The sequence below is a fragment of the Acanthaster planci genome, linkage group LG16, assembly GCF_054643075.1.
Source record: "Acanthaster planci isolate LZ-2023a linkage group LG16, COTS_SCS, whole genome shotgun sequence".
NCBI classification, from domain to species: Eukaryota; Metazoa; Echinodermata; class Asteroidea; order Valvatida; family Acanthasteridae; genus Acanthaster; species Acanthaster planci.
In genome coordinates this window covers 11,363,394-11,381,364 of record NC_141792.1, presented here as the reverse complement: position 1 = coordinate 11,381,364, position 17,971 = coordinate 11,363,394, and the positions used below count along the sequence as shown (strand labels likewise).

The 17,971-nt window shown below is 44.2% G+C and overlaps 2 protein-coding genes across 6 annotated transcripts; both read left to right on the top strand.

Annotated features, from left to right (window-relative positions):
• The first annotated feature begins 273 nt into the window (after window positions 1–273).
• Window positions 274–7,063, top strand: LOC110978941 (uncharacterized). Of its 4 annotated transcripts, none has more exons than XM_022234301.2 (7): window positions 274–662; window positions 2,490–2,673; window positions 3,250–3,438; window positions 3,762–3,953; window positions 4,576–4,947; window positions 5,211–6,423; window positions 6,541–7,063. In XM_022234301.2, the coding sequence occupies exons 2-7, from the start codon at window positions 2,527–2,529 to the stop codon at window positions 6,681–6,683; spliced, it is 2,256 nt and encodes a 751-aa protein (XP_022089993.2). In that variant the 5' UTR covers window positions 274–662; window positions 2,490–2,526; the 3' UTR covers window positions 6,684–7,063. The 4 variants fall into 4 exon arrangements, with proteins under 4 accessions (XP_022089993.2, XP_087003695.1, XP_022089992.2 ...); XM_087147569.1 differs by having other exon boundaries at window positions 274–758; XM_022234300.2 differs by having other exon boundaries at window positions 274–781.
• A 1,726-nt stretch (window positions 7,064–8,789) lies between these two features.
• On the top strand, window positions 8,790–17,780 carry LOC110979015 (uncharacterized). 2 transcript variants are annotated; one of them, XM_087147244.1, is made up of 7 exons: window positions 8,790–8,878; window positions 12,325–12,494; window positions 12,841–13,026; window positions 13,384–13,575; window positions 14,119–14,490; window positions 14,899–16,111; window positions 16,597–17,780. In XM_087147244.1, the coding sequence occupies exons 2-7, from the start codon at window positions 12,333–12,335 to the stop codon at window positions 16,716–16,718; spliced, it is 2,247 nt and encodes a 748-aa protein (XP_087003370.1). In that variant the 5' UTR covers window positions 8,790–8,878; window positions 12,325–12,332; the 3' UTR covers window positions 16,719–17,780. The 2 variants fall into 2 exon arrangements, with proteins under 2 accessions (XP_087003370.1, XP_087003369.1); XM_087147243.1 differs by having other exon boundaries at window positions 8,869–9,008; window positions 16,597–17,778.
• Window positions 17,781–17,971: the final 191 nt, after the last annotated feature.

The following is a 17,971-nucleotide window of genomic DNA, read 5'->3' as shown; positions in this document are numbered from 1 at the left end:
TTCATGTGTAGAGATTTATGAGGACGTGCAGGGAAGATTGGTTGAAGCAGAACCACAAAAATAAAACTTGACACAGTTACGCCCGAATTATAGCATCACTGAGTCCAAACTATTGTTGGCTGGCGCTGTATGTTACGTAACCCCTACACTCAATACATGTAGACCTTTTTCCCTGCGATGTCTGGACCACCGTGTGTTGTGATGGTAAACTACTTATTCAAAATAGTCAGCAGGCAGCGTTCGCACGTATATAATTATGTACAAATGTAACGTACATACATGTACATGTAAATGTACGTGCGCTAGCGCTTGGACGTGGTTGAAGCTGCCTGTAGGAATATATGCGATCACCGTGGCGACGGCGGTTCACAAGTGGTGGTATTGTTTACATTTAGCGCAATCCAGTCACGTGGCTGCCAGATCAGGTGGACGGTACTCTGCCACTCCTTTGCCGTTCACATGCAGGGCTACGAGGTATCGATTGGACATACATGTAGTACATGTACAGCGGTCTTCGTCAGCCGTCAAACATGTTGTGTTACAGGACTATGACCAGGCGCGAGGATAGGAGCTCACAAGGCAGTGCGTGACTTTTCCCGTCGTCGAAGGGCATATGTACATTACCGGGAAGACAGCTTGCGCGGACTCTGTTGTTATCAGTGGTAATACAATCCAAACCTCTTGAGCCTTCGGTCCACAATCGGTTACCTCCGTGTACATATTAACGCTACGGAGGACTGCTACTACCGCATCGTTGTGTGAGCATAAGTCATGCAGCAAGGTATGAGACGGAGGGAACCCCCCTGCTTTGTGTTGGTCATTGTCTCGCAGGAATCTGGGGAATTCCTTTCAGACATCTTGGAGGGGATCTGTTAAGTAACAATAGTATGGAATGTTACAGGGATTGGACATGTTGGGAGGTACCCCTCGGTCTCGTTTCTTGCTGGGTATAGCATTAGTGCTTACCACATACACAGTCTATTCACCATGCAGCTGCTGGTTCAATGGGGCCTGCTGCTGGACAAAGCCCTTCATTCAGGGCATACCACAGCCCAGCAGTCGCGGTCAAAAGAATCCCGCTGTGAAGGGGTTGACAGTTACAAACTTGGGGTGATCGGGCGATTTGTGGATTTGATGACATCACAGAATTCTGATACTTGTCATCGGAAAATCTGGTTGGTCTCGTCATCTTGTTCACGATAACATCTCCGGAGCATGTGCATCGAATTTCGACCCTCATTCTGGGATGATGGCGTCATTGTTTTGAAAATTCACAAAGTAATTTGTTGGTGTCTAACGAATGGTTTTCACCGGCTTTCGTGCAACTACAGTGTATGACAAACACTCTCAAATGTGAACAGGTTTACTATCTGTGCCTCTTGCCCATAGCTAATGCTATGACGTCAGCTCTCTGTGTATGCCCCAAGATGTCATGAAAAAAACTGGCAAATTTATAGTGAAGGTGGACGAAAACCACTTGCTTGAAAAATTAGAAGTTTCAATTGATGACGTTCTCCTGCATGGAAACCATTGAAGGCACCGTTCAAGATGGTCAATTTCTGCTTTGACTTTAACATTTAATATACAAGTACTTCAGGGATGAGATCAAGTAAATGACGCGATGACATGCATCGAAATTCATGTGACTTTAAACAAAAATCTATATCGCCCAATCACCTTGTATTTTTCAGCTAAAACACGTTTCGTTTTGATTTTGTTTTTTGAATCATCTTCTGACCAACTTCCTTACCACATGAACATACCCACATTTTATTATAAGTAGGTTGGGAAGTTTTGCTTTTAATATATGCTTTTCCCAGCTATACTTTTTTTTCAATTAAATTCACAGATTTGTATTTTCAAATTGGTGCAGGGAAATCGAATCAGTTCACTTGCAATGTCTAATCATTTTCGTTAATGTCATCAGTTCAAATATTGGTCAATTGAATTCATACCACGAGCGTACTTCTGTTGGCAAGGAGTATTCGGTTTCATTTCGTTTACGCCAACCAATGTTATTCAGATAAATGAATTCTTTTGCCACACATTTTTCAAGGACATCTTTATTCAATTTCGTCGGACTTCAGTGTGACATGTAGAAGAAGTTGATAGTCCCATATAACTCTGCACTGTGTCTCATTTTAATTCTCCTTGTGGTTCAAGAGTATTTTCTTTGTTTTGAAATTGATTTCCTCGAGAACATACCCGACTTGTTCAGGATATAAAGAAACAGGAAGAAAATAAGGGTCATCAATATACATTGATATGTTTTCACTCGATCTTTCGTTTCTTCTTAAACTTGAAGGACGTTACAAGGGGAGGTCTTGTTGATTTTTCAACTTTGTTGTTAATTTACCACGGAAACGAGTGAGGGCCACACTTGCAAAAAAGGTTCCGCGGTGAGAAGCCGAGAAAACACTTATTTTTGCTAGTGGCCTTTATAGGCCTCTGTACATTTTGATCGTCCTTTTTTTGTTATTTCATTATAGCCATTTCGAGGACGAACATTTCTCTCATGCCGTAGCTATGAAGCCGGGTAGCACTGTGGGGACTTGTTTGGCTCTGGTCACTGCGATGCTCTGCTTCTCCAGGAAGGGAGTCCAAGGAAAGTTCAGCTTCCAGCTGGACGTTCATGGTGCGGGCAGTTTGGGGGTGTACGTGGACGGAGTGGAGGTATGGCGCAACATATATCATGCATGTACCAATATATTATTACTGAGTAGACTGAGAGCTGGGTAACTTTTCATTAACAATTTAAGCACCAAAGCTTTGATGGTGCCATGTCATTGCTTGCTGTGGGGTTGTGCTAGAATGGCCATTCATAAGTTCCCCTGGGTTGGATGTGGCTCACATATTTTGAGCATCCAGGGGTCAATCATGAAACTTTTATCCTAAAAATGCACTTGTGCATCAGATATTTTGAATTTTTGACGAGGTCATGTGACCCACACATAATTTTGGAACTGGGCTGAATTCTGTTCTATTCAAAAAGGAATATTTATTTTTGTATTAGGTTAAATTATTAATGTTACTTTTGCAAAACTTCCCAAAGAACATGTGTCAGATGGACGCACTGATGCCAATTAATGGCATACACCTGTACAGTACAAAGTCAAATGTCATGGTCCTGAATTCTCGTTTGGCTTGTGATTGGTTTATGCATATCCAGCTCAGAATATTTTTCCCTTAATTTTGTCAGCTCCTTGAAATTATTGGACTTTGTGCTTCCGTTGTGTTCTTTAACAATAGGTCATCAGACATACACCGGGATCGCCGTTTGTGTTTGTTGGGAACGGGCTATTCTCGTTCCAGGGGAACCTTGGTAACTTCGTCATCGAAGACTACATCCAGGAGCGCATTGCGCTGCGGGATTTCATTGTCGCAGAGGAGTCGGACGAACTAACTCGAATTATCTTCCATCGAGATGGACTCATGAAGGTAATAATCCAAGGGTCCCTGAGATGAATTCAACACTGAAATATGATGTGTGCCAATATACATTTCTGAGAGTTGTACGTCTGAAGAAAGTTTTGGGTACTAGAGAAAGCTTTTTAACGCTAAAGCCGTGGTTTTTGGTTTTTGTTTCATGTTTGGTTTTTCCTTCTCATTAACTGGCAGCAGATTCTGCGAGCGAAGTCTGGAAATAAGTCAACAGAAATGCCAAAGAAATACCTCGTCACTGATGTAGTATTATGACTATTAAGTGGCATACTTGATTATCATAAATTGTATATATGTATTATACTGATCTGGTTTACCAGACAACAGTAACTTTTACCACGGAGGACTACAGCCTAGGTGACGTCATTACTTTTGAGGCTCTTCCTGCTGACGTTAATCACGTCTGGGCTCGGCTCTTCGCCGAGGCCTGTGAGCACGTGTACGGAGGCGGGGAACAGTTCTCTTACTTTGACCTCCGAGGTCACACCTTCCCGCTGTGGATCCAGGAACAGGTGGGAGGATCTATCTTTTCACGCGAGGGCGCTGTATCAACTTCCATTACCACTATAGGAGTGTAGTCCACTAATTCAGGCCCCATTGAAAACAGTGTAAAAACAACATTGTTTGGGGCTCAATAATATGCGTACCAACATCCCTGAGGCATTTCCGCCAGCCATGGGAAATTCGAAAGACGTTGGGGCCTATTGAAGCAAGCAAAAACAATGCTCGTTATGTGCTCTTGTGTAAAGAGTGGCGTTTAAAAATCTCCACTTGTTCCTACTTTCTCCTGACATTTGCATTGATGTTTACTTTCTGGTCTTGGATTCCATGTTCCTCTCTATTTGTCCCTTCTCATTTCGGAGGGTACTTTGAATCAACAAACCCCACGCCACTGCCTCTCGAATTAAGTGTATATTGTGTAAATTCTGGTTATTGATATGTCTAATACAGCATTTTAAATTAGCTACATTTGAAACACTGACAGTTTTACCGATCTGTTCAGATCTCCTCGTTGTATTAGAAATAAGATAGGAAGTAGCATGTTGCTCTCTAAAGGTGAAGTTCTGCTACCTCACTCTATCCGAAAGCAGTTTTAGATCTTGACTCTGAAATTTCCCTTTGAAAAATCTAAAGGGCGTCGGTCGAAACAAAAGTACTGAAGTGACGTTCAAGGCAGACCGGAGGAATGGAGGGGGCGGGGACTACTACACCACCTACTGGGCCCAGCCCACCTTCACGTCTTCGCGCAAGTACAGCTGCCACTTTGACACCACCAGCTACTCCGAGTTCGATTTCCGCCACCCGGACTTCCACGAGGTGCAGATCTGGAACAATCGGCCCGGCAAGATCTACTTCGGCGTCGACGACACTTTCATCGGGCTGGTGGGCAAAGTGACGGCTTTCTTGGGGCGACAACCGCTGATGCCGCTGTGGACGCAGGGCGGCGCCATTTTGGGCGTTCAAGGAGGGACGACTGCTATGCTGGAGTACCTTAAAGGGGCGCAGGTATAAGCTATGCTATTATCCACCCTTTTACCAACCGTTGGAAACTCTAGATTATTAAGAATTCTGACTAGCAAAATGAGGCCCATGCTCGCTGACTGGTTTGACATTCAAAATTATGTATTTTCAGTGTTTTTATTTTAAAAGTCCATTGGCCTCGGAGGATGACCGAATTTGCTCTGTCACAAATACTGGCGTACTAAACAGAATAATGTTGTAGTCTCCAAACCTTGTCAACCTTGGGCTCTTTTCATCTTCTCTGTTAGGGAAATTCAACGCTCGTTAGCGGTCTTTGGATTCAAGACTGGGTGGGTCGAATCAAGACTTCGTTCGGTCGAAGGCTGTTCTGGAACTGGGAATGGAACCGGGAACAATATCCCAACTTGGACACTGAAATCGTGCGCCTCCGGGAGCAAGGGGTGCGAGTCTTCGCCTACATCAATCCAAACCTCAACCGTGAGGGAAGTTTGTTTAAGGAAGCTGAGGAACAGAACCTCCTGGTCAAGAACTCGTCCGGACAGACCTATTTGGTGGACTTTGGCGAGTTCTTCTGCGGCATTGTGGACATGACCAATCCCGCGGCCTTTGCGTGGTATAAGGGAATCATCCGGAAGAACATGATCGACTTGGGCTTTGCAGGATGGATGGCTGATTTCGGTGAATACCTGCCCACTGACGCCGTGTTCCACAGCGGGCAGCCCGGTGAAGAGCTACACAATCACTGGCCTGTACTGTGGGCCAAATTGAACCGGGAGGCTGCAGAAGATGCCGGCTTGGTGGAAGAGTTGCTGATCTGGATGCGTGCAGGGTTTAGCGGCTCACAGCGGTACTGCACCATGTCCTGGGCCGGGGATCAGTTCGTAGACTTCAGCCTGGCGGACGGCTTGGCCTCGGTCATACCCGCTGCGCTCTCGCTCGGCATGTCAGGGTTCGGGCTGAGCCACTTCGACATCGGTGGGTACACTTCGATGTTTGGCATCGGCCGGACCAAAGAGCTGTTGCTTCGGTATGCCGAGTTTGCAGCCTTCACTCCGGTCATGAGGACGCACGAGGGCAACCGACCTTCTGCCAACTGGCAGTTCTACTCCAGCACGGACACGAATCTCGCTTTTGCACGTCACACCAAGATCTTCAACGCTCTCGCCAACTACACCCAAGCTGTGGTCCGCGAAAATACGGAGAGTGGAATCCCGGTACAGCGCCCTCTGTTCATGCATTATGAAAATGACCAGAAGTCGTACAACATTAAGTATGAATATTTATACGGCAGGGATCTCTTGGTGGCCCCCGTGTACAACGAAGGGGTGGACACGTGGTCGGTCTACTTACCCCCTGATAACTGGGTCTTCTTGTGGGATGGCCAGGAGTATGACGGTGGAAGTACAGTTACTGTTCCGGCACCCTTGGGGAAGATTCCGGTTTTCTACAGAAAGGGCTCCCCCTGGACGACGGTCTTTATAAAATTACGCAAGAGTGCAGGTAATTAATCTTCTGATATTTCGATAATCCATGCTGCGTACCTCCTCCCCTTGTACAGGACGCTGGTGCGACCGTAACATACTGTCTCATTTCTAAATTTCTGACCCGAACTTTCAGTGCCAAGTGTCTCACCTGCGACCAGCACCAAGGAACCGACGAGGAGTGGGCCAGCAGAGGGCGGGCTTCTCCATACTCTTGCCTTGGCAGTGATGATGGCGCTGTTGCTTGCGTTGACAAGATGGTACTGTGGAAGACGCTGAACTGACATAAAAAGTCTAATGTCCCTAAACATTGCTTACTTTGGTAACGACTTGATTACAATGTGCATTGTATTAGACCTTTCAAATCTTAGAGTCTAATACGTGCGTTAAGCTATGACAACTTGGATTCAGGATAGAACTATTTGAAGTAATAGTTTAAAAAGGACTTGGAGTTTTGTAAACAAGAAAACTTACATTTTTATCAATATATATCATCGTTGCAAATATATTGCTACCATGCATTAAGTGCCTAAATTGCAATATAGATTGTAATTGGAATCGCTTGGACCAAGAATCTGTTTTAATTTTTTAAGTAATCTGTATTTGACAGATGATGTGACCTTTAAGATGATGGAATAAAACGGGTTAACTGTTTGGAAGTTCTCAGTCTTCTCTGTTAAACTATTTTGATTGCTAAAAATAGTTGCTCCCTTTATAATATACGCAATTTAGGTCAACTCAGGTTTGGCCCATCTGTGCTTGTGGTTCAACACGCTTGCCTATTTTATGGAAGTCGCTGTGGCAGCCGCTAGCCCATTGGCTTGCCAAGGTTCACCTGTTAAAAGCCGGTGCAGTGTGGAATTTGTACTGGTTTAAAAACGGGTCCGTCGACTGTACTGCGCCGTCGCTTGCCTCAACGGACAAACGACTAGACTTTACTGGAGTACAAATTTCGTATCACACCGATAGCAATCAAAGACTCAACCCATTTGCCAAGGTTTACTTTAAAGAACTTCATATCTACTCACATAATTCTACAAATAATATCTCTCCAGGGTTTTGAAGTGCCAGCACGTTCCGCAGTCGATGTCGTAAAGTAAGGCTTCTCTATAAGACGATTACTTCCGCCAAATCCTCCAAAGCTATGCCGCCCTGGGTTTGGAACAAAGCTTGGTTTAGGTCGAAAAAGATGTAACGACGAATCGCACAGTTTGTGTCATAACAGACCTGTCTATATCAATTCCTTGGCGCTCATTTTCAACGCGCCGCTGACTGAACCACGTAGCTTGTCCACACACGGTGAAAAATCGGTGCTCACCGTGACTACTACCATAGCCTAGAAACGCGTCAAACATTTGCTTCCTCAATTGAGTATTATGAACTTCAGATACAATCCTTTTGAAAAATCTTTATAAGTTGGTAAAATTCATCAATTTAACTCCGACATTTTTTGGTTCAGCATTGGAGTTTCGTCTTGTTTTGGTGTAATTTTGCGTGTAAATTCACCGTTTACGCTCTCTTTCAGCTCAACTTCAACCTGCCGTAACTCAGGCTAGCGCCACCCTTTGACCTCCACAATCGCTAGGTAGTTTCTTCTTCTATTCATTAGCTAACTGACCATGTTAAAATTATTTTGATTGGCCACTATTTCACCCCGTCTTTAAAGGAACAAAGAAATAACAGTTAAGATTGCGCATTCAGCCACCGGCTTCAACGTGTACGACGCACGGTGTACGAATGCCGCTTGTGCGTGCATGTGGTGGCGCTGGCCACGTTGCGTCGCGGGACAGTTAGAATTTCGCAGGTGCATGGGAAAAACTGTCTTAGTAAGTCCTCTTTTTATATGATTGAAATCATTGTGCTTTTTCAACTACCATATATTCCCAAGGGTCACTGCTTTTACAGCGAAGTTGACGTAAAATGAACATGGGGTTCGAAGTCTTGTACCTGTTGTTGCATGTAAAACATTGCACAAAACTGTATGTGCCTGCCCTATATAATAATTAAGTGGTATCGTCCGTTTTGCCCAAACTGGGTTTGGGCAGTTCTGTTTACACAAGGCTCAAGGCCGAAGATCAAAAGATAGGCATGTGTGCACAGTAGTTTTTGGAGGAGCGCTTTATCTCGGTATTGGCAGGAATTGATATGATAAACGGTTTACGCTTTTACACGTTGTACGAATATCCTAATGGGCAGTGACTGTCTAAACCACCTATATTTGAGCCCTTCTTCACAGTTTTAACAGTTAATGAATAAACATTCTAAACAGCCTTATTTATTTATGATTGGGTGTGTACTGATTAATAAGTCCAACCTAACTCGGACGACCAGCAGGCGTAATAAAAGTGACTCTTCCTAACCAAGATCAGTAATCTCGGAAAACCAACAGCAGACGGACTTTGGTATAAATCAGTGCCTGTTGGTTTAAGGCTATCTGTGCTTGTCATGTCTTATTGATTCAACTTTTCGCTAAGGTCAGTCCTAATAATCTCTTAGTTTTAAAATAAGTAAGCATTCGCCCTCCCGGAATTCTCACAGTGGGAACAGTGTTCGTAATACTTAATAGAGAGTGGATTTGCATGACCTGAAGGACCGTACTTACAGGTGAGACCATACCATATAGAATATGAACTTCAATATTCGTTAAACCGAATCTTTGAGATGATATAGGTTTTCCCGGCCGATTTCGGAAAATGTGTACTTGAATTTGTAATAGCAGCATTCGTTTTCGGGCGAAATATAATGAAAATTCAAAGGGTGCATTCAGTCGTATAAAGTCAGCTTTCAACTTCCTGATATTGCACTGGTTGAGGCCTAGTATGTTTACATTCATTTTTTTTTTCGAATGCACATCTGTAATATCCTGTATACATCTTAATTCGAACTCGTAGAATATCTAGGCGATTTCGCACGAAGTGTTAATTAACATATGCCTGGTAACGAACTGGAATTCGTTTGTGTGCTAACAAAAGTTACATTCCTAGAAGTGTTTATAGTTCAGTGGTTAATGTTTGAATATTCATGACTAAAACAAACCATTCATGTTGCCTTTGGAAACATAGGCCTACCGACTATTGTAAGAATCTTATATAAACACCGCTCGACGCTGAGGGACCCTTCCTTCCTCTGCCTCAATCGCATCATCATACAGCGAAGTAAGAGGTTGCAATGCTTTCTTGGAATGGCTGAACTAAGGAGATACAGACAAACCTTAGAACTTGACCGGAATCGCCTTATTGATGCCTTTGAGGATGTCGACGCTGACTATCCCCAGGTAGCAGAGACGTTGGTCATCAAACACTCAACAGCCAGATCAGTTTTTGCTGTATATCTTAGAGATGGTCGTCGTAATAAGCTGCCAAAAGGAGGACCCCAAAACGAGAAGATTGACGAAGGCACGAAAGATGCCCTTCTGCGTTATGTAGATGATAACCCCCTCCTAACTGTACGACAACTCAATGATCACCTGCGAACCAATCTTCCCGATAAGCCAGTTCGCGACCACCATGCAGTACCATCGCTGGAACTCCAGAGGGTATGTTTGTAACTCGTAAGCTAAGGGAAGATGTTCCCGAACAGAGAAATTCACCGCGGGTATTAGATGAACGGGTTAGATTTGCAAACTGGTTTCTAGAGGTCGGTGTGCTTGGACACAGTGTGTTCATAGATGAGACTGGGTATAGTATATGGACCCGTCGGTCTCATGGCCGTGCTCCTCGTGGAGAGCCAGCAAGACAAGTCGTTCATGCCCAGAGAGGCAAGCAAGTCAATATCACGTTTGCTATTTTTGGTGAATTTGGACTTGTGGCTCACAGACTATCATTAGATACTGTGACGAGAGAAACGTTTGAGGAGTTCCAAGCGACAAGAATGCGATATGCTATTCCCTGCTGGTGAACAGATATGATAACACTCGGCCTCATATCCGAGCCGAACTACCCCCTCACGCCGACAACTTCACCATCAAGCTAGCTGTTACCCCCATATTCACCATTTTTGGATCCGACAGAAATGGCACACTCAGCTTTCAAGGCGGGAATGAAGCGCACACTGGGCCTACCTGAATGGCACGACAGATTTGGAGACGAAGCCGCCAGAGTCCAAACTGGTGTAAACTTGCAAGTATGGAGATCTCTCATCCGTCTCAAGGAAGAGGCTGCACTCAACATTGGAGAGGTGACACCTGGAAAGTGCACAGCGTGGTACAACCAGGCTCAGACGTATCTCGATGCCTTGCCAGACAGATCATTGATGAATGAAGAGGATGAAATGAGAGACGACTTCATAAGAAATAAAAAAGAACCCCAAAAGTCCCAATCTCCCTTTGCAAGAACCACGACAAGTTACATTTCCCTAACATCCTCCAAAAATCTCTTCAATTTGATTAGATTTTTTGTAACATTTCATTTGTGAACACTGTAATAAGACCTTGGTTTATATGCAGTTTGATAACAAACACTCTACAATCCTTCATGAGTAACATTACATTCATTATCAAAGTGGTGTCTTGATTTGTTTAACCCTGTAAATTCTAATCAAATCGGACACATAGTTTGCGAATTTGAATTACGGCAAATGAAAATAAATACTCAATACCGACTGTTTACGGTAAAAGACAGATTTTCGGTGAATAAGATTGCACATTGGTTACAATTGACAACAAATACGTCAAATCGAGATCTCAAAAACTTATTTGTAACCTCCTAAATGAAACGTAATGCAAATTTCATTTTCAACTTTTGTTTTACTTTCCGAAGGGTGTTTTACTGTTTTTTGTTTTTTTTTTTATACTAATGAGATTTCCACATTCGCGAGCAAAACTGTGAGCCATCCCAAGGAGAAAGCCCAACTGTTACATTGGTTTGTGCACAGACATAAAGTCATGCATATTAACCTATTTTGCTGGACTTATTTTTCTCATACTGACTCAGTGTTGCTTATGTGCATACCAATAAGCAAGCGTCAATCCCTTTCTCATAAATGTTTTCACTAAATGAATTCTGGGTTCACAATTTTAACAGAAAAACCTATATATATATGCAGTGGAATACCTCCCTGCATGACGTCACAGCAACCCAGCGTCCCGAGTTGTCCAGGAAAGCATAGATAATTTTAGGAGTTAAAATTTTAAGTTTTAAGTGTTTAAATTTCAATGTATTCAACCACATAGGAATGTAAAAGATTTGTCATACCTTGAAGAAGAGTACAAAATTGCCGAAAATTGTGTCTAAGAAAATGCATTATGGCTACACTTTAAAGCTATAAGCTCGCGTCTCCATCAGTCCTGTTCTTTTTTGAGGGTACGTAAACAAATATTGACCGGTGCAAGCGGTAAAGAAAAACTGCTGGGAGCGTTATCTTTGGAAGTCTCAACGGGTCCTTGGGAGATAAAGAAGTCAATAATTATTGAAGATATCACTGTTCGAATTCAGCACAGATTTAAAGGCACGATGCTTTTTTCTTTTAGCAAACCTGCTATTGGTATGACTGATCCATGACAACAGACCTAGCGCTAGCGAGTGTCTCTGCAGTGTGGTGATATCTGTAATCTGATATGATATGACAAATCATATACATGTGGAATGGTTGGTCCATAGGTATTTGCATAAATTATTCTCACCACTAAATTATCCAGCGTGCATTCTCCGAACACGAGTTAGTAAAGGTGTTCGCAGTTGCCAGTCTCTTTTCAAGTATATAGTGCGGCTGTTGCCTCTCGATGTGATGGCCTTGACTGAAGGCTACTTCGGCCACTCAGCCTGTATGTCTCGCAGTAAAGTTTTGGTAATCAGGTCAATTGCTATAATCGTGTAGCAATGTTGTGAAAATCCTGCTGCGAAGAAATAGTTGACTCTTTTTCTTTGGTTGTAACCCATTTCACTCTAATTAGTTTTGTTTTGTTTCGGTTTTTTTTTGGAAGACATAACAATGGCCGCATTTTCAGGCCTGGAAGCGAAATGGAGTGGCCTTCGGAGGACGAGCCTCGTCTTACCTCTGCTGATACTGTCCTTCACGCTAGGAATTCAAGGAGAATTCATTTTCCAGCAGGATGGTGCGGGGAATTTGAGAGTGACTGTTGACGGGGTGGAGGTATGGCAAAATGTACTTTTCTGACTCTGTCACTAAATCAGTTGTGCTTATGGTGAGGTCGATCTCACTGGCGTAGGCGGGGGTGGAGGGGCGCCCCCGAAGAACTCCCTCCCCTAAGAGCCTGCTACCCCACTGGTAGGCCTACGCCAGGATCACCGGCTTAGCTTTAGTACAAACGCAATCAAGAAATTATTTGGGGTAGTTAAATAGCCGAAAGTGCGACGACGACATTTCCACAGCATCTACCAGTTTCAAAAAAGTGAAGCGTTTTTTGAGTGGTCTAAATCGCTTCACGCAAAAGTCGACTGATGGTGTTTTACTGGATGCTTCCTTTGTGTCTTTACAGGTTATCAGGCATTCTCCGGAGTCGCCATTTCTTTTCGTGGGGAACGGAATTTTCTCGTTCCAGGGGGAGTTTGGTAACTTCGAAGTTCAAGACTACGTCCAGGAGCGTGTCGCCCTCCGGGATTTCATTCTCACAGAGGCGGGAAATGAGACTCAAATCGTGTTCCACCGAGATGGACTCATGAAGGTAATAAATGAAGGTTGCATCCTGGATCGTTGCACATGTAAAATGTACTTTACGGTAAATTGAAGCTTTGCATGGCAGCCACCTTGGAGGTCAGTTAACTTGTTCCAGCGAGGATATGCACGAATAGGCTGTGTGTGCATGTTTGTGTGGAACAAAAGTACTGACTGACCGGCAAGATGACTGCCACACCAAGATGGCTGCCATGCAAAGCCTCGTCCAATCAGTGATAGTACGAATATTAAGTGTAAAGGGGGAAAAAAGGGAACACAGGGTAAATTGCAAAGGTTTGTAACTTTTAAAGGACATTTTCCCCATCACGAAATCGTGCAAATGCATCAGAATTATTCTTCTTTTCAGACCAACGTAACTTTCTCCAAGGAGGACCACAGCTTGGATGACGTCATCTCTTTTGAGGCTCTTCCTGCTGGCGTCAACCACGTCTGGGTTCGGCTCTTCGCCGAGGCCAGCGAGCACGTGTACGGAGGCGGGGAGCAGTTCTCGTACTTTGACCTCCGAGGTCACACCTTCCCGCTGTGGATCCAGGAACAGGTATAAAAGTCTGGTTTTTGCATGGGGGAGGGGCTTCTCTTGACGGTATCCGTTATTTTTATCTATTTTGTTCGTTTTTTTTCCTAATGAAAATTTGTGGTTTTATACGACGGCACTGGTAACGCTTAATTTTTCTTTTCCCGATTTCGACACTTTTTCGAGTCCTCATTGGACAAAATAATTTTGAAGAATGACACACATCATCATTAACCCTAACCCTCCTCAATCCTCCAACAGGTGAAGGATTCAGGAGGGTTAGGGTTAAGCAGAGAGGGCCACGGCGATAAAGGTACCCACAATGCTTTGCGACGCCGGCACTTCATTAAGATTAGTCCTGTTGTCAGCGCCCTCCTCAGAAATAAGACGCTGGCACCACAAAAATTCTCCTTTTTAACGGGTTACTTTTTGCCCACGCTTTCATGTTTTTCCATCTCTACCTCAGTTCTAAAACAGCTCAAAGATTGCATTTATCCGGATCCTGCCACTCTGAGCTATGGAAGCAATGTTTTGTCAGATCTTAGACTGTCTTTAAATGTCATACAGGGCGTTGGTCGCAACAAAAGTACAGAGGTGACCTTTAAAGCCGACCAGAGGGACGGAGGGGGGCGGGACTACTTCAACACCTATTGGGCACAGCCCACCTTCACTTCCTCGCGCAAGTACAGCTGCCACTTTGACACCACCAGCTACTCTGAGTTCGATTTCCGCCACCCGGACTTCCACGAGGTGCAGATCTGGAACAATCGGCCCGGCAAGATCTACTTCGGCGTCGACGACACTTTCATCGGGCTGGTGGGCAAAGTGACGGCTTTCTTGGGGCGGCAACCGCTGATGCCGCTGTGGACTCAGGATGGCGCCATTTTGGGCATTCAAGGAGGGACGACTGCTATGCTGGAGTACCTTAAAGGGGCACAGGTATATGAGCTTTTAGACGATGGTGTCATATGAAATTTGGACCGGTCTACCTTGAGTACGTGGCCGCTTGTCCTCACGATGGACAGGTTTTCTGAACTTACAGCCATCTCCTCAGTTCGAACCGTCTGAGGCATTCGTGGTTCATCAAACGATGACAAATTTTACAGATTTCAAATTTCACACTTTACCAAAGCTCTAGAAGTTTAAAGGTGTATAAATTGATAACCTGGTAATATTTTCGGAGCATTGTTACTATGGGTGATACCACTAAATGCTACTTGACGCTCTATCCGCGAAAAAAGAAACTTGCTCAAGGAGCCGGTTTCAAGGAAGTATAACATAAGCATGGTGAAATTGGCGTGGTAAACTATATCAGCATCGTTAAGTTTTGTTCGTTGTTTGTATTAGGGAAATTCGACTCTCGTTAGCGGTCTTTGGATTCAAGATTGGGTGGGCCGAATCACAACCTCGTTTGGTCGAAGGCTGTTCTGGAACTGGGAATGGAACCAGGAACAATATCCAAACTTGGACACGGAAATCGTGCGCCTCCGGGAGCAAGGGGTGCGAGTCTTCGCCTACATCAATCCAAACCTCAACCGTGAGGGGACTTTGTACAAGGAGGCTGAGGGTCAGAACTTCCTGGTCAAGAACTCGTCCGGTCAGACCTATGTGGTGGACTATGGCGAGTTTTTCTGCGGCATCGTGGACATGACCAATCCCGCGGCCTTTGCGTGGTATAAGGGGATCATCCGGAAGAACATGATTGACTTGGGCTTTGCAGGATGGATGGCTGATTTCGGTGAATACCTGCCCACGGACGCCGTATTCCACAGCGGGCAGCCCGGTGAAGAGCTGCACAATCACTGGCCTGTACTGTGGGCCAAATTGAACCGGGAGGCTGCAGAAGATGCCGGCTTGGTGGAAGACTTGCTGATCTGGATGCGTGCAGGGTTTAGCGGCTCACAGCGGTACTGCACCATGTCCTGGGCCGGGGATCAGTTCGTAGACTTCAGCCTGGCGGACGGCTTGGCCTCAGTCATACCCGCTGCGCTCTCGCTCGGCATGTCAGGATACGGGTTGAGCCACTTCGACATCGGTGGCTACACGTCGCTGTTTGACATCGGCCGGACCAAGGAGCTGTTGCTTCGGTATGCCGAGTTTGCAGCCTTCACTCCGGTCATGAGGACGCACGAGGGCAACCGGCCTTCCGCCAACTGGCAGTTCTACTCCGGCACGGACACGAATCTCGCTTTTGCACGTCACACCATGATCTTCAATACTCTCGCCAACTACACCCAAGCTGTGGTCCGCGAAAATACGGAGAGCGGAATCCCGGTACAGCGCCCTCTGTTCATGCATTATGAAAATGACCAGAAGTCGTACAACATTAAGTACGAATATTTATACGGCAGGGATCTCTTGGTTGCCCCCGTGTACAACGAAGGCGTGGACACGTGGTCGGTCTACTTACCCCCGGATAACTGGGTCTTCTTGTGGGATGGCCAGGAGTATGACGGTGGAAGTACAGTTACTGTTCCGGCGCCCTTGGGAAAGATTCCAGTATTCTACAGAAAGGGCTCCACCTGGACAGCAGTATTTGAAAAACTGCCCAAGATTGAAGGTAAAGTTGTGCTTAGATTTTAAATCAGTCAAAAAGTAGCAACCTGTCCAAAAAGTATCTGCTTGTCAAAAAGTAATTGCCTGAGTGTCAAAAAGTAGCTGTCTGTCAAAAAAGTTTCTGCCTGTCAAAAAGTAACTGCCTGTCAAAAAGACGCCTTCTGTCAAAAAGCAGCTGCCGGTTTCAGACTGAGCATAAAGCAGCTATGGACCGAGCAGCTGTTGGCCTGAGACTGATTAGCATGATATCGGTTTAAAAGTGCCTTTCTCACCATGAGTAGCCGCACGGTCTCAGGCGTTGCTATAGTGCTGGTCAAAATCTAGCTGCTGAACTATTGGTCACTGAGCGTAACTGCAGTGTCTTTGCTCTTTGCAATGATATAACACCCACCCACCAGCAGACAGAACAGAGAAAATGATTTCGACTCGCGCACTGTTTGTATGCAGTTTCCACTTACATGTATTTTCCCTATACTCTGATTTTGGCAGTTCCTGAGGACACGTCGGGTGGAGGCCTAGGGCTGAGAGAGGGCGGGCTCCTCCACACTTCCCTCGGCATTGCTGTGATGCTGGCAATTCCATTTCTGTTTACAAAATGCTTTTCCATGTAATTATATTAGGCTTTGACACATAGGTACCACCCAAATTGAACAACAGACGAAAGCAATTACTATATTACCGGTACGTTTGTGGCCCCATTTAGATGTCAAGCACTGGACTTGGAGTTTGGCTTTTCCAGCTATGTACTTTAGCAATATGTATTACACATCACCCCAACCGTTATAATTTTACGAATAACTGTGACTGTCTGTCTACGCTGCAAAACACAAAATATATAAATAGTCCACAAACTCGCAAATAGGCACCACTGTAAAGGCTCTTGCAGGAACAAATCATTCAGAAGGTTTAACTTTTGATCCAAAACATCATAGGAATTTTCAGTTCGTTTTCACTGTAATATTGTCAAACATCAATTTGGGAAATGTAGGCAAAAGTCTTTTGTACCCATTTCATTTTCTATTCAACGATTATTATGATTACAATTGCAGTTTTGTATCTTTACTTTCTCGTGGAATAATTGCCCAGTGGCATTGCCCAATATATTACATCAAGTGAAAGTATCAATTTAAATTGTATCAAATTTTAATTTTGCAATAACTTGCACCTGTTAAATATCTAAACTGGGACCAAAAGACTGAACTCAGTATTTTTCTTAATATATAAAATTGTAAGAACTTCGTGCCCTGTAAATATTTAATTTGTAATCAAAGACTGAAACTTGATTTTTATCAAATAATACAAATTATAACTCAGCACCTGCATATATTCAGATTAAGTTTGTATTTCTAGTCAGTAATAAAAGGACCTTTTGAAAGGTTTTTATTCTTGGATATTTCTCTTGATTTTTCAAAAATATTGGCTGATAACTTTGCCACCGCGTTGTCAAGTTAAGTTAGCAGTATGATGGCCATTGATGTTGACGTAATCAACAATATCGTGATGGAAACAGAAGCGTCCCTCAGATAACTTTGACTTGGAGAGGCAGTTCAAGAAGCGACTGAACTGCATCACTTATAATGTTTGCATATCCAAGCAATTGATATTATAATAGTTCGGCAAACGTCTCACACACATTAGCCCAAGAAACTTGATCTTTTCCCCAAATCAGGCCAAAATCTGATCCCCAATGTCTCTCAAAGCTACATCCAGCCGGCCCAGGTACAAGTAATTGCAAACTGGGCTTTATTTGAATTCACCCTGATCTGGACTACATGTATGTACATGTACATGTACAGTACATGTACATGTACATGTACATGATCGGTCATTGACACGGCCGGCAGGCACCGCGCTAGCCGCTCGT

Bases quoted from the DNA above. Each gene is read 5' to 3' on its own strand.
- LOC110978941 (XM_022234301.2), top strand. From the start codon at position 2,527: ATGAAGCCGGGTAGCACTGTGGGGACTTGTTTGGCTCTGGTCACTGCG. The intron at 2,674-3,249 runs GTATGGCGCAAC...CTTTAACAATAG, and splicing joins TGTACGTGGACGGAGTGGAG to GTCATCAGACATACACCGGG. The intron at 3,954-4,575 runs GTGGGAGGATCT...AAAAATCTAAAG, and splicing joins CGCTGTGGATCCAGGAACAG to GGCGTCGGTCGAAACAAAAG.
- LOC110979015 (XM_087147244.1), top strand. From the start codon at position 12,333: ATGGCCGCATTTTCAGGCCTGGAAGCGAAATGGAGTGGCCTTCGGAGG. The intron at 13,027-13,383 runs GTAATAAATGAA...TCTTCTTTTCAG, and splicing joins ACCGAGATGGACTCATGAAG to ACCAACGTAACTTTCTCCAA. The intron at 16,112-16,596 runs GTAAAGTTGTGC...TGATTTTGGCAG, and splicing joins AAAACTGCCCAAGATTGAAG to TTCCTGAGGACACGTCGGGT.